The sequence below is a fragment of the Camelina sativa genome, chromosome 2, assembly GCF_000633955.1.
Source record: "Camelina sativa cultivar DH55 chromosome 2, Cs, whole genome shotgun sequence".
Taxonomy (NCBI): Eukaryota; Viridiplantae; Streptophyta; class Magnoliopsida; order Brassicales; family Brassicaceae; genus Camelina; species Camelina sativa.
In genome coordinates this window covers 17,120,072-17,142,866 of record NC_025686.1, presented here as the reverse complement: position 1 = coordinate 17,142,866, position 22,795 = coordinate 17,120,072, and the positions used below count along the sequence as shown (strand labels likewise).

The following is a 22,795-nucleotide window of genomic DNA, read 5'->3' as shown; positions in this document are numbered from 1 at the left end:
TTATCAATTCCTTGCATAGATAGCTAATGCTGCGACAGTAGGTTAGTTTTACATTCGAGATTTGAGTTCAAGAACGGTGTTTAATGCTATCCCAATTTATCATCTAATTTCGTGGTCATGTCCCCTAACTGATTCCCTGCGCCCAATATTTCCTTTTTGATTTAAAGCAACTTATTTACTTTCCTGTTTTTAATCGATTACTTAAAACACAATATTTCTCATTGCCTTAGCTATATTTGATCTATACAATTTCATAGTGCATTGTTTGGTCCCTGTGGATTCGATCCTGAAGTGTTACAACGATACCACTAGATCGTGGTGGAGTACACATTAGGTTTTAATTGACCTGTTGATCAGATAACATTAGTTCTCTTCTCAGTCATGTTCACCAAATCGCTACCACATATATGAGAATGCTCAACAGCGTAAACACATCCCTCCTACCAATCAGAAAAGCAAACATAAGTAACATACAGAGAAGAAGAAAAATGTGTTAAAGGTTTAGGGTTTCACTTACATGGCCAACAATGTCGGAGACATGAGATACAGAGTATCCGGAAGAAGCACCAAGGTAAAGAACTTTAAGACCAGGTTTCTACAAATTCAAGAAACAAAAGCGTTTTTATCAGTTTCAAGAACAGAGGAATAAAAGAGATTGTTACCTTGATGATGTGATGAGACTTACGATCCAAATGTTATCAACACCAATGTTAATAGCAGCAGCTAACTTAGATCTATGAGGGTTCCAAATCCTGTATTCAACTGTAGATCGATCTTCGTTCTGAACAAAGATTCTCTTCTCATCGTAAATGATTTCACCAGGAACTAAGTTCTTGGTGACAAGAGCATCTCCTTTACTCTTGGCAATGAACACTCCTGCGTGCCTGTGTGGCGCCACTAACACTTTGCTTCCTCCCTTAATTCCTCCGCCGGATTCACTTCCACGGCCTCTTACGGCACTTCCTCCACCGCCTGTGGCTAAACCTCTTCCACGGCCACCACCACCACGTCCTGAGCATAATCATATATACACAAAACCGAATCAGAAAAGAGTATTACTAAATCTCCCTCTAAACTTGAATTGAAGCGGTGAGGAATCAAAATAGTATACGTAACAAGCAAGTCAGCTAGAGATATTGTGGTAAAACGAATTTCGAATAAACGCAACCCTATATGTTAGGTCGAACAGAGAAACAAGTATAAATAAAACGCTTTTTAGGGTACGTACTTCTTTGGGGATGTGTCATATTTGCTATAGATCGAGAGCGACGGGACTAAAAGGAAGAAGCGAAAGCAACAAAGGAGAAGATTGATGAAGAAGTTGAAGCTTTCGTGATTAATGCTTTTTTTTTTTTTAGTGGAGGCGTTCATAGGGTTTTAAGAATGTTTACCTATTGGAATTTGGGTTGAAGTTGGAATAGGAAAGGTTTAATTTATTTTCTCGATAAAATTGGAAAGTTTCTATTTATCAATATAATATATTTTAGGCCTGGACATAAAATCCGAATCCAAAAATCCGAACCAACTCTGGTTGAAAAAATGGAATTAAAACCAAATTGATATTGAGAAAATAATTGATCGGGTTTTTGTTTTCATTACTTTTTAGATATGGAGTAATATCCAATCCGAACTGATATCCAAATATAACCGAAAATATGAGAAATAACTTGATAAAGATATATATACACATAAGTACAAACTATATATGATATACATGAATCATAGATATAGATATACACACCTAAGACAAGGCCAATGGAGGGTTTTAATTTTGAGGATCTTATATACTGTTTGAATTTTTTATGAATTAATTGTGTACTGTTTCAAAAATAAGAACCCTTGATCTCTTTAATTAAAATTATCTACTCCAATGGTAGGATTTAATTTGGGTCTCTTATTTTTTAAAATATAATTTTCTGAAATTTAAAAATTTCAAATAGAATAGAAGTAGTATAGAATAAGGATAAGGATTGGATCATCAGCAACTTTGCTTAGGACAAGGTTGATCCAACAAACAAACATACTCTTAGTTGTCTTGCGACATCTCTGGCTGATGAACCGGAGACCTCAATCCAAGTTTTAGAGAACAACGCACACGCGCCTAACATGAACACAAGGTAGAACAGAGCGTGGAAAGGATGACTTGCCATCTCAGCTAAGCTGCAAAACAGAAACGCACAGAAAAATGCAGATGAAGTTAACCAAAATGTGGACAACGTACAAATCAAGAAACGAACCAAAGAACAAAAATTTACCTTGACGGGGCGGTTATGTAGTACGAAATACCACCGACGGGGATAGACTGCCCGCTGTATTCTGACTCCTTCCACATACCGATAAAGTTCACCAAAACGTTTCCACAAAACTTTCTGTATAATAGCTACATAAGACCATCTCCAATGTATATCTCTATTTTTTTCTCTAAAATGGAGTAACTCTAAAATAGAGCATTGTTTTTCTCCAATGTATTACTCTATTTTAGAGTTGAAGAGGTAGTGTAAAAAAATAGAGGTGAGAATAGAGTTGCTCTATATATAGAGCAATCCTATCATTTTCTCTATTTTAGAGTAAAATATAAAGTAGGGTTGGAGCAAATGTTGCTCTATAATAGAGTTTTGACTCTAAAATAGAGTGGGGTTGGAGATGCCCTAAACACATTCACAATGCTTTAAAGTTAAAAACTTCAATATATATTTTAATTTAGCTCAGATTAAGGGTTTTTGTATAGACTGCTACCTGAGAGATGAAGTAGATGTTGGAGACAAGAGCTGACTGCAAGATGATAGGCATGTTCGAGGTGTAGAACAACTTGATAGCATAAGAGCCTTGCTGTCCATGATTATTCTTTGATCTCACAGGTAAAACAACCCGGAAGCCTTGAAAGTAAACCACAATCAGAAAGACCAAGACTGTGGCGAGCAGGTTAGTCACATTCAGGAGGTTCTGTCTGAAAAATGCTTCACGGAGAAAGTAGAGCTAGACGTTAGAGTTAAACTCACCAGATATTAGTAGCAATGAAAAGGGAAATTCCAGAACTGAGGCCATAACCTTTCTGGAGAAGCTTATCTAAACAAATGACGATAATGGAAGCAAAACAGAGCTGAATAATGATAAGCATAGCATTCCAAACTCCTAGTTCTCCAACACTACCATACATCCCTGAGAGAACATATGCAACTGCTTGGCCAACCGCGATGAGGAGTCCTAACAGCTTCTGTGCACCGTTCCTACAACCAAAAAACATAACCCTATTGGTCTCTGAATCTTTAAAGACTTTGATATGAATGAAACTCATATATAAGGATACAGTGCACTTACAGGAGTGCACGGTCTTCACGGACATTGTTATCGATTTCAATGATCTTAGAACCAGAAAGAAGCTGTATACCCATTCCGGATGTGATGATTGGCGTGATACCAAGCTCCATAACCGTACCTCGGCTTAAAGCAAGAATGACACGCATCCAATACAACAGACCAGGATACACGCATCTCTAGAGTACAAAAAAAACACATCTAAAGCAGTAAAAATTTACCCGTCCTAAAAATTGAAAATAACAAGGTAAATAATTAGTATGAAACAAGCAAAGGTTGTGTAGCATAATATAAGTCCAGAACAAGAATAAAGGCAGATTCTTGTTGTTTCATTGATAAGCTTCATCGTGTGTACGTGCAGAATAGGAAATCACGTGGGGATCAGCACGTGTGATGGCCGTTGGAGATATTTTGAAAAGAAGAAGAATAAAATCTGCAACTGACTTGTTGTTGATTCAGTACAAATATATCGTTTAGACTTTTACATGAATTATGTTGAATGTTGTAGAGACTTCTCATGCGTGAGATTTAAGGGTGGTGATTCAGAGAATATGATGCTCTAATCATTACTTTGTACTTCATTCATCTTTGAGAAATAAACAGTACTCGTATTCCATTAACAAGTTCAGAAGAGAGATAGAGAGAGAGAGTTTGGTATCTTAGTTCTATCAAATTGGTGCGTCGTGACGTTTGATCAAGAGAAATCACAAGTTGTGAGTGAGATAGGGTTCGATCCAAAGCTTTCGCCTATCATTTCGGAGACTTCTCAAGAATTCGAAGAGAAGCAGATGGAGGAGTTGTTTCGGAGTGTTCATTTGATTCAGAAGGAGATGGTTTCTGATCGGGAATTTGTGAAGGAGGCGATTGCGGAGCTGCGACATTCGATGAAGCTACTTTTGGCGCATCCATCACCGCGCGATGTCGATTGCGATTCATCGGAGCCTAAATCGGCAGATCCGTCGGTTAATTTCCGTCGCAAGGTACTTTTGACTCCCCTGGGTTCACATCATCGGGAGATAGGTCCTAGTTCGCGAGAGGAATTGCTTAAGAACTCGGAGATCCCTATTTTTTCCGGTGAAAATATTTATAGCTGGTTAGCCTTAGCGGAACGATATTTTCGGATTGGAGGTTTTTCGGAGTCGGAGAAGTTAGATCTAGTGTCGGTGCATCTTGCTGGGGATGCCTTGGGTTGGTTCAATTGGCAGGATGATCGTTCGCCTTTTGATAGCTGGTTTCAGTTTAAGGATCGTTTGTTATTCAGATTTGGGAACTTGCGCGTGAAAGGCCCTAGCCAGAGTTTGTTTTGCATCAAGCAAACTGGCTCGATCGCTGATTATGTTCGCCAATTTGAAGATCTGTCTGCTCAAGTGCAGGGACTTGATGATCATAAACTTGAAGGTATTTTCTTAAATGGTTTGGTTCCTGAGATGCAGGAATTGGTGTATATGATGAAGCCGCAGAGTTTACCTGAGGTGATAGTGGTAGCCTTGTCGATGGAAACTAGCTAGTTGCGTAAAGTGATGCAGCCTGGAGCAGTGGTGAGTGTGGCAGATCAGTCCATGCATGTGCAACATTCTAAGTCCGTGGTGACTTGGAAAGGGAGACCGGTGATATCTGAGCCTAGCAAGGTTACTGAGAGGCAAGCGCCTAATACAGTTCAGCGGCCTCAGAAACACCACTCTAATGCTGACTTGGATGATATGCGAAGGCGAGGAATTTGTTTTAAGTGTCAGGGTAAAATGGTCCTGTGGTCATGAATGTCCAAATAAGGAACTGCAGATCCTCACGGTTTTGGATGATTACTTGGTTGAAGTCCTTCAGGATCAGTGTCCATCGGAGGAGCAGACTGAGATTGTGGCTGCAGGACAGTTGATGGAGTTATCTTACAGTTCGTTCATGGGACTCTCTTCCCCTTCGACTACTAAGATGCGAGGGTTAATCAATCGTGGTGAAGTGTTGATGATGATTGACAGTGGAGCAACACACAACTTCATTACTCCAAAAATGGTGGAGCGTTTGCAGATACAGGTTCAAGCTTGTGCAAATCTCAATATTAAGCTGGAAACGGGAGTGATGGTTAAAGGAGTGGGAGTGTGTTGCAACTTGTCCTTTCATATACAAGGGTGGTCTTTTCCATATGACTTTATTGTATTGGAGCTTGGACAGGTGGATGTGATCTTGGGAGTTTACTGGTTGCGCACATTGGGGCAGTGTAGTGTGAACTGGGACACTCATGAATATTCCTTCACTTATAAGAACCAGTTGGTGAATTTGGTTGGTAAGAGTGAGTTCCAGCTCGCAGGTTGTGCATTACAGGGTTCTGCTTCGTGTTTGGCAGGTCCGAGTGATGCCAGTCTCTTAGCTCACGAGGTGAATTCTGATCCATCGGTGCAGGTTCCACAGATCATTGAGAAGGTGTTGCAGCAGTACGACTCAGTGTTTGTGGAGCCTACGGGATTGCCTCCTATTCGTGGCAGGGAGCATGCGATTAATTTGGTAGTTGGAGTCACTGCAGTCAGCGTCAGGCCTTATCGTTACCCGCATGCTCAGAAGGAGATTATGGAGAAGTTAGTCAAGGAGATGCTGCAGGCTGGTACTATACGTCCTAGTCGCAGTCCTTTTTTGAGTCCAGTTTTGTTGGTCAAGAAGAAAGATGCAAGCTGGCGGTTTTGTGTCGATTATAGGGCTTTGAATCAAGCTACTATACCGGATAAGTTCCCTATCCCTATGATTGACCAGCTATTGGATGAACTGGATGGTGCTAAAGTTTTCTCGAAGTTGGATTTGAGGGCTGGATATCATCAGATACGCATGAGGGAGTGTGATATTGAGAAGACTGCTTTTCGCACACACGATGGACATTACGAATTTTTGGTTATGCCTTTAGGCTTAACCAATGCCCCAGCTACGTTTCAAGCACTGATGAATGAGCTTTTTCGTCCCTACTTACGCAAGTTCATTTTAGTGGTTTTCGATGATATTCTGATTTACAGTTCTTCTGTGACAGAGCATGTGGAACATCTGTTAGTGGTATTGCAGATCTTTGCGGAGCATAGTTTGTTTGCTAATAAGAAGAAGTGTTCGTTCGCACAAACTCGAGTGGATTATCTTGGTCACATCATTTCAGCTTCAGGGGTTTCCACTGATCCTGCTAAGACTGCTGCTATGATGAAGTGGCCAACTCCGGGTTCAGTGAAGGAGCTTCGGGGGTTCCTTGGTCTTACTGGTTATTACCGGCGTTTTGTGCGTGGTTATGGAGTGATCGCGAGGCCCTTAACTGAGTTACTACGCAAGGATATGTTTGAATGGAGTGAGAAAGCGTAGCTGGCGTTTCACATGCTTAAAACTGCTATGTCTACGGCCCCAATTTTGGCCTTACCTAATTTTGCAAAGACATTTGTGGTGGAGGCTGATGCCTCTGGTTTTGGGCTTGGTGCGGTCTTGATGCAGGATAAGCGTCCTATTGCTTTTTTCAGTGTGGGGTTGACTGTTCGGGAGCAGCTTATACCGGTCTATGAGCGTGAGTTAGTGGCTATAGTACTTGCGGTGCAGAAATGGAAACATTACTTGATGGGGCATTGTTTTACGGTGCATACTGATCAGAAGAGTCTGAAGTTTTTGTTGGAGCAACGTGAAGTTTCTATGGATTACCAGAAATGGTTAACAAAACTGTTGCCTTATGATTTTGAAATTTTATACAAAGCTGGCATTGACAATAAGGCGGCTGATGGTCTGTCTCGTATGGCACTTTCTCCACTGATGATCTCCACTATGGCGTTGTTTGCAGTAGCCCTGAGACGGAGCCGGATATCCGGCCTTTTTAGGCATATCTGAATCCGAATCCGAATCCGGCTCCGTTATTCCGGATATCCGGTCGGCGGATACCCGACTAAAACTATAATATCCGCGGATATCCGTCAAAGTATCCGGTTCAAAAAAAACTGGGCCTTCAAACATATATTAAGGCCCATTCAGAGAAAGTAGAAAGAAAGAGTAAAGGCAGACTTATTTATAGATGCATTTAAGTGTGAAAAGTTGTCTCCCAAGCGATGTGGGATAAAGCTAAAAGGAAAAGACAAAAAATATTGAATCCCACATCGCCCAGCACTTAATATTTACTCCCCCAGCCCTCCTATATATATGTGTTTTATACTCAAAGGTCAAGTTATTTTGGGGTGAGTGAATAAGCCGGATTTCCGGATATCCGGTTGGTCAAAACTATCTTATCCGGATCCGTATCCGGTTTAGATGGATTTGAATTTTAGTTATCCGAATCCGTATCTGGTTGGACCGGATATCCGGTTGGACCGGATATCCGGTTTTTGGAGCGGATTGGACCGGATACCGGAGCGGATACCGGATATCGGATATTAAGTCCCAGCGGTAGTTTGCAGTGACTGTTCCAGCAGTACTACAGATGCAGGATATTTTAAGGAGATTAAGCAAGATGTTGAGATCCAGAGACGGATTCGCGATTTTGATTCCCTACAGTTGGCTCAACATGGCTTTACTATAAAGGATGGGAAACTATGGTACAAGAACAAGTTGGTTCTGCCTTCGACTTCGAAGTCAATACCATTGATTCTGGAAGTGTGTCACAATAGTCAATTTGGGGGTCATTCTGGAGTGTTGAAGACAGTTAAGCGTATCCAGTTGTCCTTCTATTCGCCCGAAATGTTGAAAGCAGTGCAAAAGTTTGTTTCGGAGTGTGTGGCCTGTCAGATGCACAAGAGTTCGACCTTGTCTCCTGTGGGTTTACTTCAACCATTGCCTATTCCACAGGCGGTATGGTCTGACATCAACATGGATTTTGTAGAAGGCTTGCCTGCTTCTCAAGGTTACAATTCGATACTGGTGGTGATCGATCGCTTGAGTAAGTATGGTCACTTCATCGGGTTAAAACATCCTTTTACTGCGTCTGATGTGGCACAGAAATTTGTGACTGAAGTGGTGCGCCTGCATGGTTTTCCAGCCTCGGTGGTCTCTGATCGTGATAGGATTTTCTTGAGTCATTTTTGGAAGGATTGTTTTAAGTTGGCAAGTGCGAAGTTGAAGTTCAGTACTGCTTTCCATCCGCAGATTGATGGACAAACGGAGGTCCTTAACAGATGTATGGAGACCTACCTTCGTCGTTTTGCTTCGGCACATCCTCGCACATGGTATAAGTTCTTATCTTGGGCAGAGTTGTGGTACAACACTTCGTTTCATACAGCATTGAAGACTACTCCTTTCAAGGTGTTGTATGGGCGTGATCCTCCAGCTCTGTTATACTATGAACCTCGCTCTACTCAGAATTTCGAGTTGGAGACCATGTTGCAGGAATGGGATCGCATGTTGGCTGATATTAATAATCATTTGGTGCATGCTCAGCAGTTGATGAAGAACAATGCAAACAAGCATAGGTGGGATATCGAGTTTGCGGTGGACTCGTGGGTTTTCCTGAAGCTTCACCCTTACCGACAGCATTCAGTGGTCAAGCGTATTTGTCAGAAACTGTCTGCGAAGTATTTTGGTCCATTTCAGGTGTTAGCTCGCATTGGTCCTTCTGCCTATAAGCTTAAATTGCCTGCAGGATCGAAGATACACCCCGTGTTCCATGTCTCGCAGCTCAAGCAAGTGTTAGGCACGAATCACCAGGTGCTTCCGTTACCAGAGACTTTTTCGGATAAAGGCGAGCTGATTCTGGAGCCTGCAGCTATTCTGGATACACGCTACAGTGATCATGTGGTGTGGGAAGCATTGGTGGCTTGGCAAGGACTTCCGGATCATGAGAACTCGTGGGAGCCAGTTAAGGAGTTGCAACAGGAGTTTCCCGGTTTAAAGCTTGAGGACAAGCTTGATGTTGCAGGGGGGGGGGGTATTGATAAGCTTCATCGTGTGTACGTGCGGAAGAGGAAATCAAGTGGGGATCAGCACATGTGATGGCCGTTGGAGATATTTTGAAAAGAAGAAGAATAAAATCTGCAACTGACTTGTTGTTGATTCAGTATAAATATATCGTTTAGACTTTTACAGGAATTATGTTGAATGTTGTAGAGACTTCTCCTGCGTGAGATTTAAGGGTGATGATTCAGAGAATATAATGCTCTGATCATTACTTTGTACTTCATTTATCTTTGAGAAATAAATAGTACTCGTATTCCGTTAACAAGTTCAGAAGAGAGATAGAGTGAGAGAGTTTGGTATCTTCGTTCTATCATTCATAATAAGAGCAGAGATACAAGTTTCAGATTAGAATTCCACAACATTCATTCAACACATCATCTAGTCTGTTCTTGGTACACTATTCCGGATTCACAACTTTATCATATTCATAGCAAAGGTGAAACCTTTAGATCACCAAGTAAGTAACTTTATCGACTAAAATCAAAAATTCAGATTTGAATAAGCAAAGGAAGCAATAAAGGTGGGTAACCATAATGTACATGTGAAGCCAATTGGCGCCCAAATCGACCATTCGCTTAGCCTCCGCCGCAAGATTAGCAAAATCTGATGACAACATCGACAGAGCGATCTTCGGCGACACCATCTTCCTCTTGATTTCAACGACGACTATGATAGAGAAAAAGAATCTGTGTGAGGCCAATCGCCTCCGTTATGCATCTCCTCTGATTCCAGATCCTTTGATTCCAGATCCTTTGATTCCAAATACAAACCTTTGTCGTTTCGGGACTTCGATCGCGAGAGAAAAGAGAAAGAGAGAGAAAAAAAAAAAATCGATGCTTCCCAAATTCTTTTTTTTCCTTTTGTATTATTCTATCAGCCAACAGAAAAACGACACGTATCGTCCCTTACAACACAATCGGATATACTATATAAGAGGCTCCCTTCACTTTTGTTTTTTCTTCTGAATTATTTTTTTGCTTCAAAGCACTAAAACCTCCTCTAAGAGGCTACCGTTGGAGAAGGTCTAACTATATATGATATACATGAATCATTGATACTCCTATATCTACATTATTGTTTACTTTGGTTTTGATTATTTTTCATTGACACGATTTTATGTCTCACCTTGGATGTTAATATGTCGCACTTTTATGTGTTGATATAGTTTTATGTTAGTTTGAACTTTGAACTTGTCATTTGCATTATTTCTATATTTTTTCTAAATACTCGGTTAGTATGATTTTTTGGATACAATCAGATTTAAAAATATCTGAACAAAACTTTATCTAATAAATTTTGAATCGTTAATATATCTGAACCGATCCAAAATCTAAATTACTCGAACCGAAGCCAATCCAAATTTTATAAATACCCGAACGGATAATAAAATCAATATCCAAAAAAATTCAAAATCTAAAATATCCTAACCGAATTCGATCCAATATCCAAACGCCTAGACCTAGTATTTATTGTAGAGGTCTGAAAGACTGAAACTAAACTTTACTTGTGGTTTTCTTTCGGGCCGGTCCGAAGTTAATTAAATGTTCTATACATACAAGAAAAACACAAAACATATACTACAGTTTGTAAAAAAAACAGTAATACTAAAATTATTTTCTTGAATTTTTTTGTTCGAAATCAAAACTTGGATTAAAGACACAAACATAGGTAAAAAAAAATCCATAAAATTTATTCATAATAAAATATCTTAGAATATATTTTTTCTTTACATAAATTAAAAAGTCAAAATTTATTTTTCTAAAATAATATGCTTCTAAAAATTGGATACCATTGTTTGGATAGCTGTGTGTGCGTCAGGTATGGCGATGACGAACGGAAAATACAGAGACTGGGCGGAGCTTCCACCGGAGTTAATGTCTTCGATTCTGCTGCGTCTTAGTGTTGAAGAGATACTCGGCATAGCTTGGAAAGTGTGCAGATTGTGGCGAAGAGTATCTAGAGACCCATGGATGTGGCGTAAAATCGACTTGCTTTCCCAAGAAACTCCCACGCCCGGTTCTACGATCTCCAGGCCATGTATCGTCAGGCCATCGATCTCAGCTGTGGCGGCTTGCTGGAGATCAACTTAGTGGACATAGGGAGCGATTCTCTCCTCACTTACACCGCCAACAGGTTTCTAGGGTTTTCAGCAAATTTCTTGCTGAAATATTTTGATTAATTGACCTTGACTTGATTTCGATTGCTATATATCTTCTAGTTTTTTTCATTAATAGTTTAAGTGATATGATTTGCCCCTAAATTGTGAGGATTAGAGTCAGAATTATCAAGATTATAAATGTTTCTTCCCATCACTTGAAACATTTAATTACTTTTTTTTGCTAAACTGTAAATATCATTAGAAATAAATGAAAGGTTTGGCCATTACAATGAAGAGCCTTAAGGTTTTGATTCCTTGGCAAAAATAATAAAAACAAGGGAAATCAAATTTGGGAAAATCTCAGTCTGTGAGAATTAAGCTAGCCAGAGCTCCATTAGGCGAGAAAACCTCTTGCAGTGGCTTCTTGCGTGAATGATGCTCCTAATGTCCTTGTCAAGTAATCTGAATAGGGCTGACGGTGGGATTACTTGGTTGTTGTGATGAAGATTGTTCCTTTGTCTCCAGATGCTACAGATGGCGGCTTGAGTGACTAGTTTGCGTAGAAGTGAGGGGGCGTTGGGATGAGGCTCGGACCCACGAGAGGAGTTTAGACCAGGAGAGGAGAAGTCTTCTGGAGGGGTCGAGTTTTGCGAGAAGGAGTTGCCTGAGTTCTTGAGAGTAGGAGCAGGACAGGAACATATGATCTCTTTCTTCAGCGTTTGTGGAGCAGAATGTACAGTTCGCCGTTTGCAGTAAGCCCCAGTCGCAGAGCCGTTGCTTTGTAGGGAGCCTGTTCAAGTGACACAACCACATGTTAAAAGCATGTTTAGGGATGTAACCTCTAAACCAAACCACATCATGCCAGTTTGTTTCCTCGGCTTTTGGCCTAAGGGATTCCCAGGTTTGAGACGAGGAGAACTCTTTGCATTTTGCTGAATTCACACACCAGTAGAACTCGTCAGGAACTTGTGACGTTGTTGGAAGCTCGACTGTGGATAAATGAGCGTGGAGCTCCGCAGTGGCTTCAGATCTTGGTGGTGGTAGAGTCCAACCTTCAGAACTGCAGGCATCCTTAACACAAGCAGACAGTGGAACCCGAAGCAAAGAGGGACCCGAGGGGCCAATGTGCTTTAGTAGAGAACCAAAGGGCGTCCATGAGTCAAACCAGAAACGAGCCTTGGAACCATTTCCCACCGATACTTTAATGAATTGCTCCGCAAGTGGTCAAAGTTTGAGGATAGATTTCCACATCCAAGAATCCGAGGGGTTAGCCTTGAGTTCCCAAAAACTCTTGTTCTTTATGCTGTGGTAGTGATGCCACTTAGCCCACAGAGACCCGGAATCAGAGAATAACATCCAGGTGAACCGAAGACAGAGGGTGGTATTCCACTTTGCAAAACGCCTTAACCCCAAGCCACCTTCTTTCTTTGGCAAACAAACGGTGTCCCAGGCAACCTTTGCCCCTTTGCTCCCATCTAAGCGTCCTGACCATAAGAACCTTGAGCACATAGATTCGATCTTTTTATACAGCCCTTAGGGAGGATGAAGGCTGAGATCCAAAAGTTGATAGTCCCTGAAATAACTGAGGCAAGTAATTGACATCTTCCCGCATAAGATAAAGCCTTTGCTGACCAGCTATTGAACCTTCCGTTAAGTTGGTCCAAGAGCGGTTGATATTCATATATTTTTAGTTTCATGTGCATTAAAGGCAGACCAAGATAGCGAATTGGGAGAGAGGCAGTTGGGAAACCGTGCCTTTCTATGGCCAGCATGAAAGAGCTGGATTTTCTCCTTGTTTGTGTGGAGTCCAGACCAGGAGGCAAAGTCGTCCGGGGTTTCATTTATTCCATGGAGAGATGCTTCAGAGCCATAAAAAAATATCGTAATGTCATCCGCAAACATCAAGTGAGAAAGGGACAAACCTGATGTTTTAGAATGATAACCGATATAACCCTGATCAAATCTTGACTGCAGGAGCCTTGAGAAGACCTCCATACCCAGGACAAAGAGGTACGGGGAGATGGGGTCGCCCTGTCTTAGACCTTTAGCACTTTTGAAGAACCCACTGGAGTTTCCATTTACACAGACTGAGAAGGAAGGTGTTGAGATGCACTCAGATATCCACCCAATGAAGCGATGAGGAACGCCAATTGCTTGAAGGGCTGCGAGGATGAAGTTCCAGTTTACAGAGTCAAAAGCTTTGCGAATGTCCACCTTTAACATAGCTCTTTCCCCAATGCTCTTACGATTGTAACCTTGGACTATTTCTGAGGCTAGAAGAACATTCTCAGCTAGAAGCCTTCCTGGCATGAATGCGGTCTGCGAAGGAGAGATCACACTTGGGAGTAGCCATTTTAAGCAATCAGCTAGAAGCCTAGAGATGACTTTATAGACCGTATTTAAGCAAGCAATAGGCCTGAAGTCGGATACTCTAGAGGCGTTGGGAACTTTCGGAATGAGAACCAAGGTTGTGGCGTTCCACTGCTTCAGAAGTTTCCCTGATTCAAAGAATTCCAAGACTGCATCAGTGATCTCAGGTCCGATGACACTCCAGCTTCCTGTGAAGAACTCTGCTGGGTAACCATCAGGGCCATTGGCTTTGTTACGGGGCAAGGACAGGAAAGTTTCTTTGATCTCTTTAATTACTATTACTTGCTTTGCAAGTTTAAGAGGTCAAAAATTTGTTGAATGGTTCAACAATTTTAATGCATTCGATTTCTAAGTGTTCACAATAAGGTTTATTTGGTGGTATATGTTCTGCGAGTAACTCATAATCAAATTTTAGTTTTGTCTAGTTTGATAAATATACTAGGAATTCTATGAATAATTTTTTTGCATTTTAATTTGTTGTTCTCATGATCAAATCATGTTATAACTCTGTATTGTAAGTATTTTGTAGATCAAGTAATCTGAGACGCCTTAGAGTTGTCGACTTCCTTGGAATAGCGACAAGAGGGATTTTGGAAGCAGTCGTAAAACTCCCATTGCTTGAAGAAGTTGAGTTTTCATTCCGGCTTATCGAAGAAGAGCTTTTGAAAAGTGTAGGTCAGTCTTGTCCCAATCTGAGAACGTTGAAGGTGTACGGCAATAGTTACGTAAAAAGTGGTGATGACGTTGCTCTAGCGATCGCTAAAACAATGCCCGGTCTTTGCCACCTCCAGCTTTTTGGGAACGGATTATCCAAAACCGGCTTAAAAGCCATATTTGACAATTGTCCGAACTTGGAACATCTTGAGTTACGCGGGGGACACGTGTACTTGAATGTTAAACTTGTTAAGGATTTGGAGAAGCGGTATTCCGAGAAGATCAAAGTTGTGAGATACTTATATCGCAGGGGTGATTACGTGCGCACGACTCGTCTTGTGACTAGATGAGGATAAGCGGATTAGGTCATTTGTAGAATTAGGTATTGAACTGCCTTGATTTTATTGATCTTGATTACAACCTTATATATACATGTTTATCTAGGGTTTATACAAACCGTCATTGACGTACATTACACGTTTAAAGCCCAAAACACTAAGCCCATAATATAACGCTAATACTCCCCCTCACGTTGGAGTGTGAAGGTCATGAACACCCAACTTGGACATCAAATAGAGAAACTGCGGACGACCTAGTGCTTTAGTCAGTAAGTCTGCAAGTTGATCTTCGGACCAAACATGGTGAGTGGTAATGATACCATCAGGAACTGCATCACGAACTGCATGACAATCATTTTCGATATGTTTAGTGTGTTCATGGAAGACTGGATTAGCAGCGATGTGTAAAGCAGCCTTGTTATCACAGAACAAACGAGTTGGCACAGTTTGCTCAATACCAAATTCTTTTAACAACTTACGCAACCATTTGATTTCACGAAATGCAACAGACATGGCGCGATATTCTGGTTCGGCAGAAGAATGAGAGACGACATCTTGCTTCTTAGCCTTCCAAGCAATCGGAGAACCACCAAGGAGAACAACATAAGCAGTAAGTGAGCGTCGTGTAATCGAACAAGTAGACCAATCAGAGTCACAGTACACCGTGAGTGATAAATCAGGATCAGATAGAAGAAGAATCCCTTGGCCTGGTGAACCTTTTAAGAACTTAACAACCCGGAGAGCCGCATCCCAGTGAGCTGGCGACAAGAGGCAAGCTGAGTCTTGATTTGATGAACTCGAACATTGTTACTAACAGAGAAACGCTGCTGCAACTCATCCCAAAGAAGATGAGCATCAGAGATAAAAGTTACGGTGGTCTTAACTTTTGGCTCAATCGAAGCCCTTATCCAACCCACGATCATGGAATTTACGGTCTTCCAATTCTCAAAATCGGGATCGGTGCTTGCAGGCTTTGGGATTGTGCCGTTGATGAAGCCTGTTTTTCGTTTGGCTTAAAGAGCATTCAGCATCTCCTCAGACCATTCGTTGTAGTTGTCTCCGTTTAGCAAAACAGAGGTGATAACAGTCCCGGGGTTGTCGGAGCTTGACAGAGTATACGGTGACACCAGCGTGGAAGCAGCGGAAGTGATGATAGCCCCTGTAGACGAAGACATCTGTTCTCCTTGAGTAGTCATAAAGAACTCGATACACAAGACAAATCAAAATTATCGATGAACACAACGAATCGGGACTATCGATGAACAACAAGAATTTTTAAAACTTTTCTAGCTCTTATACCATGTAGAATTAGGTATTGAACTGCCTTGATTTTATTAATCTTGATTACAACTTTATATATACATGTTTAACTAGGGTTTATACAAATCGTTATTGACGTACATTACACGTTTAAAGCCCAAAACACTAAGCCCATAATATACCGCTAATATCATTGCGAAAAATGCAATGATGACAAGTGTCTCTATACTTGTAATTAATGAACTTGTTCGTTGGTGCCCTCTTTTCAGTACGTAGTTTCGATAGACATGTGTTGTTTCTTTGGTCTTTTAAACCTTAGAGTAGCTTTTTTTATCGTGTAAACTTGATTGACCCTCACCCAATATTAAATACTGTACGTATATGCTACGAGGACAAAACTGGAAATCAAAACCAAAACCGAAATAGGGGTTGGTCAAAACTACCAAACGAAATAACTCGATCCGCAGCAAAAATTCAAAAATCAAATGGTTTAACAGAATCCGAATTATATATATAATCATGAACCATTTGACTGGAATTTATTAAAGATGAATAATTTTGTTAGATATACATATAAGAAAAATTAAATATACTAATAAATCTATAATATTAATTAGTTATGTTTATTTTCTTATAAGCTTTTGTCCAAAACAGATGGTACCAAAACAAAATTCAGTCCCTAATAAAGCTATTTTCGGAAATTTGAGATAATCCAAAATCAGAATAACTTGAATCCAAGCAAACTGAATAACGAATGTCAACCCTAAGCCGAAAGTTTCAAGGAAGGTCTGAAGGTCATGAATATTTTTTTGACTTTTGCTATTTGGTATTCGATTGTTGTTTTTATCAGTTTGTAAATAAATAAAAAAATAAAGGAGAAAAACAAGTGGCAAGTTGATAAAACAAACTTATAAAATTGGGGTTATGTTTTTATTTTCCAATAAATAGTTAAAAGTCTAAAAGTCAGATTTCTTAACCTTTAATTATAGGGAAACTACTAATGCAAAATCTTGAATAGGTAATAAATTATATGAAATCTTGAATGGGTAATAAATTATATGAAATCTTGAATGGGTAATAAATTATATGAAATCTTGACTGGGTAACAAATCTTTTTTTTTTTGGAAAGTCAAAATCCAAAAAACAACTTAAAATCTACGAACAATCTAAGGTCTTATTAACACACTTGAATTTCTTATTTCACAGATTTGACATTTGATCCTCAGAAATGACTTCGCCGTCTTCTACTTCCATGCCACCGTTGATGAAAGGCGGAGAGCCGAAACCAGGCGGATCTTCTGACGGATTTGACGTCTTCGATTCCGCAACATCTCAGCGTGACTGAGATACTAGACAACGCTCAGAAGGTGTGCAGACCGTGGCGACATGTCTCTAAAGACCCATCGATGTGGCATAAGATCTACATCACCTCAAACCAAAGGTGATCGATCTTGTGGCCATGTCAGATCACTATTGGGCACAAGATCGCCGACAGGTACTCTTTTAATTCTATCCTTAACAGTCGCAAGCAAATCTAGTACTATCGTTGGTTTAAGTGATAAGATATGTGTGTCGGGTGAGATTGTTAGATTATATGTTTTCAACTTGTTACCAGTGTTCTAAATTGCTTTAGCGCTAGTCGTGTATATATTTTAAGAATATTTAAAGAAAAATTAAATCCTAAGCCAAAACATAACGTACTTGTTTAATTCCTAAGTAAAAACATTTAAATCCTAAGTCAAAAATTCAAAATGATGATAGAAGAAAAGTTTTTAAAAGAAAAGCCATATAAAAAATGATAATAATGAAAAAAATAAAATCTGAATTTTTTTAAATCCAAAACCAAAACATAACGTACTTGTTTAATTCCTTGTAAGTACAAAAAATCAAACTCGGTCAACATGATTTGAATTTAAAGGAATTCTAGACTTGTATATGAAATGCATCTTACAAAGTCAAGTAATCTGAGAAACAATTAGACTTGTAATTAATGTGCTCTGAAATTAACATTCGAGGGATTTGCTCAAGCAGTTGTGAAACTTCCACTGCTTAAAGACCTGAGGTTTCAGAAATTTAATTATTAGGAGAGTCTCTAAAACTTGCATGCATGTCTTGTTCAAATCTGAATACATTGATGCTAAACCGCACGCACTCTCCCGTTAATTATAATAATAATGATGACGCAACAGTCAGTTTTGCAGTCTTGGAAATTCATATTCAAATATGTGAATGAGGGCATAAAAATGGATTTAAACTACATAACTCCTATTGGGAAGAAGTTATAGACGCACACACACTGAGATTGCAGTCTTCATTGAAGCCTATTAGAGTTACAATAATGCGCAGTTTGGAGATTTCAATTTTACAGTCCCAAAGAATATGGAAGACATTATCCCTAGTGATATACTTGTCGGAACCCCCAAACCATCCAAATAAATCTTTTGTCTTTAAGCTTCTAATATTGTTCTCGGAGTAATCATGAATTTCTATGTTCTAGCTGGTTTAATCTTTTGAAGGGGGCTAGATTGGAATTATGATTTGAGAATGTTTTTTTATACCCATTGGTTTGACTTTGATTGGATTGTGAACATAATGAAAAGAGAAGAAAAATGTCATTCTTCATTATATAATAACAAACTCAATCATAGTCAAAGAGATGGGTCTAAAAAGCATTCTAAAGTCATAAATCCAAGCTAGTCCCATTCAAAAGACTGAACCAGCTAGTACTTAGACATCCCTGATCACACAGAGAACAACTTCAACATTGTAAGAAGCTTACATACTCAGAAGTTTTCTTTGGATGGGTTAGGGGTCCTGACAAAGATACCACTAAGACAGTGTCTTCCATCACCTTTGGGACTGTGAAACTGAAATCTCCGAGCGGTGCATTATTGTAATCCCCATTGGCATCAATGAAGGCTACAATTTTACTGCACTTCTTGACGTTCTTCCATGTAGGAGTTATGTAGTACGCATCCATTTTTATGACCTCATTCACATATTTGAATTTGAGTTTCCAAGACAATAAACTAATAACTAGATAGTTATCCGTGCTGTACATCACGGGGAAGCGTAAATGTTACTGTAATTTGTTAGTTATAAAATTATAATAGAAGTTTTATTTGAGTTACTATATACATTTTATAATATTTTACATGTAATTTACTTAGTTTCATACTCTTATTTCAACTCGTCTTCGGTATATGATACAATGTTCAAATCCGTGAATCATATAAATTTGGTCAATTCCAGAAAATAAAACAAAATCCGTATTGAAACGCGGTCGTGTTTAGAAATCTCGATTTAACTTTTTGATTTTTTAGTTATATATACTATGATGAATAAAATATAATATTTGTAATTTCTTAAATTTTAATAAAATGTCACTGCGTTGAATTGCAGTGCAAAAAAATGTTTAATAAATTAGATCTAATATTTTATATTTTAAAACATAAGCAATGTTGTATCTTAGTTTTAAAATATACCATTATTAAAAGATTTAGGGATGCATATATTTAATCTTAGTTTTATAAATAAAATTAAGTTTTATAATTATTCTAAATAGTTTGTTATAGTTTCTTAAAGTTTTTGAAACAATAAATAGAATCTGTTAAATAATTTCAAAAATATTATTTTATTATTTTATAAACCAATATAAACTTTTCTTTGGTTACTTATTAAATTAATTAAAATACAACAATTTTTTTTGTAATATGTCACATGATAGTAGGATTAAACTTTTAACAACATTGTTTAAATAAGCATATAGAGATATTCCTTTGGTGAACTATCTGCGTACCATTCTTCCATGTAAAGTTTATTTTGCACTTTACTCTACATTCTTGAGATTGACCTGGTGTTGAACCCCCTAACCCGAGAAGACTTTGTTAACAGTTACTCATCAACGATACATATTCCAAGTGGTGATGTTCATTACATAATCTTAAAGCATCTGTATATATCACCGCATGTAAGCATATAAACTAGTTTCAATATTTATGTAGACTTTCATACGCGGGGAGAGCAGAGAGTGAGCTTTGCGTGACCGCTTGAGAATGCAAAGCCAGACTATAAAAACACTTTGCCGTGTTTACATATTGAGGTTCCATTTTTTTGTTTTATCTTCTAGTTGATTAATATATTAAATTAAACAAGCAACTCCATGTAGTTGTGAACAAAATGAAAAGAAAATAAAATAAAATGTCATCCTTCATTATATAACACAACTCAATCAGAGGCAAAGCAATGGGTTTAAAAAACATTCTAAAGTCATATGTCCAACTCCAACCTAACCTCCTTTAAAAGACTAAAGCAGTTATAATCTTGAGATCCACTAGAAGTCTAGAACAACTTCGAGAACAACTTTTGTCTCATAATTTTTCCTTGGATGGCTTGGGGGTCCTGACATGTATACCACTAGGGACAATGCCTTCCATCACCTTTAAGACTGTAAAATTTAAATCTCCAAACGGTGCATTATTATAATCATGATTGCTCATAAAGGCTGCACGTCTTGAACTTCTTCCTAATAGGAGTTATGTAGTACACATCCATTTTTAAGTAGGGGATTGGATCAGTGTAAAGAATGTAATGATGACAATTGACAAGTTGTATTGACATAATATGTGTCTATGGTCTTTTACCTTGGAGTAGCGTTAGACCATCTCCATTGATCATACGCCAATGGATGTCAAACTAATAAAAACCAAAAAATAATAAAAAGTTGAGGAGAGAGAGACACACGAAAGAAATTAGCAAAATTGAAAACGAAAGTTTGAAAAGAGACTATTTTTAGATGCAATGCAAAGGTACTAAAAGGGACACATAGCTTGCAACCTAATCAAATTCTTTAACAAGCCAACAGCTAGCAGAAAAAACATATACACAAAAGCCTAATTAGTGCTTGAACAATTTGTGGAGATATCCATCAAATATGAGATAAAGCTGGTAATGATTGTTAGATGAGCAGCAACCACCAAGTACCATAAGAAAGACTGAAACTGCAATATTTGCTTGTGGCTCAGAGCCTAATATCTAAAATCATCTAATTTAGCGACCAGCATATCAACCTTTTAAATCATCTAACGCGATCACAAGTATAATTTCTAAACTTTACTTTGTGGTTTTTGTCATTTTTCGATATTATAGGTGTCTGTGATGAATGCATAGGGTTCTTAATGCATAGGGTTCGACTCCACAGCTACTCATTGCTTCGTTACCCCAAAGTGTGCTGAGAGGGGCAACATTCATAGAGATCCCATAGAGCAGTTCAGGAGCGTTAAGATTGCTGGAGGCGGGATGATCCAGGTCCATGGACGTGCGAGAGTAGGGATATTCAGGTGGCTGGGGAGTCAATGCCGGCAAACCTGGTTATTAGTCCAGTGAAGTTGTATGATGTGATTTTGGGCATGGATTGGTTACACCTGTATGGAGTACATTTGGATTGTCATCAGGGTAGAGTTGTATTTGAGAGGCCTGGAGTGAGGAGTTGGTTTTATGAGAGAGTGAGGCCAACCTTGGGGAGTCTGGTTATATCAGCTGTGCAGGCAGAGAAGATGAACAGGAAGGGTCGGGAGGTGTATTTGGCTACGATATTGATGACGGAGTCTGTAGGACAGGTTGCTGTGGGTGAAATCTCTATGGTTCGGGAATTTGAAAATGTTTTTCAGTTGTTGCAGGAGTTACCACCATCTTGATTTGATCCTTTTACGATTGAGTTGTAACCAGAAACTATGCCATTGTCCAAAGTACCCTTCCTCACCATTGACTAGTAACCCATAACACCAACTTTGGCTGCACGACGAACAAATATAATTTTCTAGTACTGTAGATTTTAAAAATCCTTGCAGAACAAATATAATTTTCTAGTAGATTTTAAAAATCCTTGCAGAATAAATATACATCAAAACAAAAATTACATCGATGTTTCACTATAGAAAAAGATTGTAAAATATAAACAAATAAATAAATTCTATCTCTCATTAGTTTCCAATACACATGAACTTTTTTATATTCCTTATATATTATTAGAGAAGCACACTTTTGAAAAAGCTATTGTGTCACCGCCAGAGAGATCTGTGTACCTTTTAGAAAAATATTCTTAAATTTTCTACTTAATTACATTGACATGCCATTATATATTTTTTAAAATTAATTGAATAATAATTAGATATATTATCATTGTTCACACAAATANAATTTTATCTCTCATTTGTTTTCCAATACACAACTTTTTTATATTCCTTATATATTATTAGAGAAGCACACTTTTGAAAAAGCTATTGTGTCACCGCCAGAGAGATCTGTGTACCTTTTAGAAAAATATTCTTAAATTTTCTACTTAATTACATTGACATGCCATTATATATATTTTTAAAATTAATTGAATAATAATTAGATATATCATCATTGTTCACACAAATATAAAAATCACATATTAAAACTAGTTAAATAATTACATACTATTTTAAGGCAAAATTTCACTAAAATTTACTTACAAATATATATACAAGTCAAAGTTATGTTGATTTCTTAAAATCAATATAAGTTAAACATTCGAAAAAGGCTATAAAAACATATCAATTAATATAAAGTTAATAAAAATAAAGAATATATAACTTATTAAACATATAACTTATTAACGTAATCATATAAAAATGAAATGTTATTTTTTATGTTAGTATTATTACCATAATAATTTTAATAACAAGCTTTTAATAGTTATTATAATTGATTATAAAAAAAAAGTATATTACCCTTAAATTATCTCCAACTCATTAACAGAAACTTAATTCCCAATAAATATCAATTTATATATAGATGAATAAATATAAAAATGACAACAAATTAGGGATATCATGATGTATGATTATTT

The 22,795-nt window shown here is 38.3% G+C and overlaps 1 protein-coding gene, 1 long non-coding RNA gene and 2 pseudogenes across 2 annotated transcripts in view; 2 read left to right on the top strand and 2 right to left on the bottom strand.

Moving 5' to 3' along the window:
* LOC104753322 (putative rRNA 2'-O-methyltransferase fibrillarin 3) overlaps positions 1-1,247 on the bottom strand; it is a 6,312-nt gene extending 5,065 nt beyond the window's left edge. Inside the window, exons 1-3 of the mRNA XM_010475593.1 lie at positions 1,229-1,247; positions 686-1,011; positions 518-595 (exon numbers count right to left, since the gene is read on the bottom strand). Coding sequence (XP_010473895.1) covers positions 518-595; positions 686-1,011; positions 1,229-1,247 — 423 coding nt within the window. The remainder of the gene's footprint in view (positions 1-517; positions 596-685; positions 1,012-1,228) is intronic.
* LOC104753312 lies at positions 1,992-3,648 on the bottom strand (annotated as a pseudogene).
* On the top strand, positions 11,028-14,673 carry LOC109126873 (annotated as a pseudogene).
* LOC104727510 lies at positions 17,005-21,813 on the top strand. The gene is made up of 3 exons (XR_758211.2): positions 17,005-17,416; positions 19,926-20,023; positions 21,070-21,813. It is a non-coding gene; the product is annotated as an uncharacterized LOC104727510 (long non-coding RNA).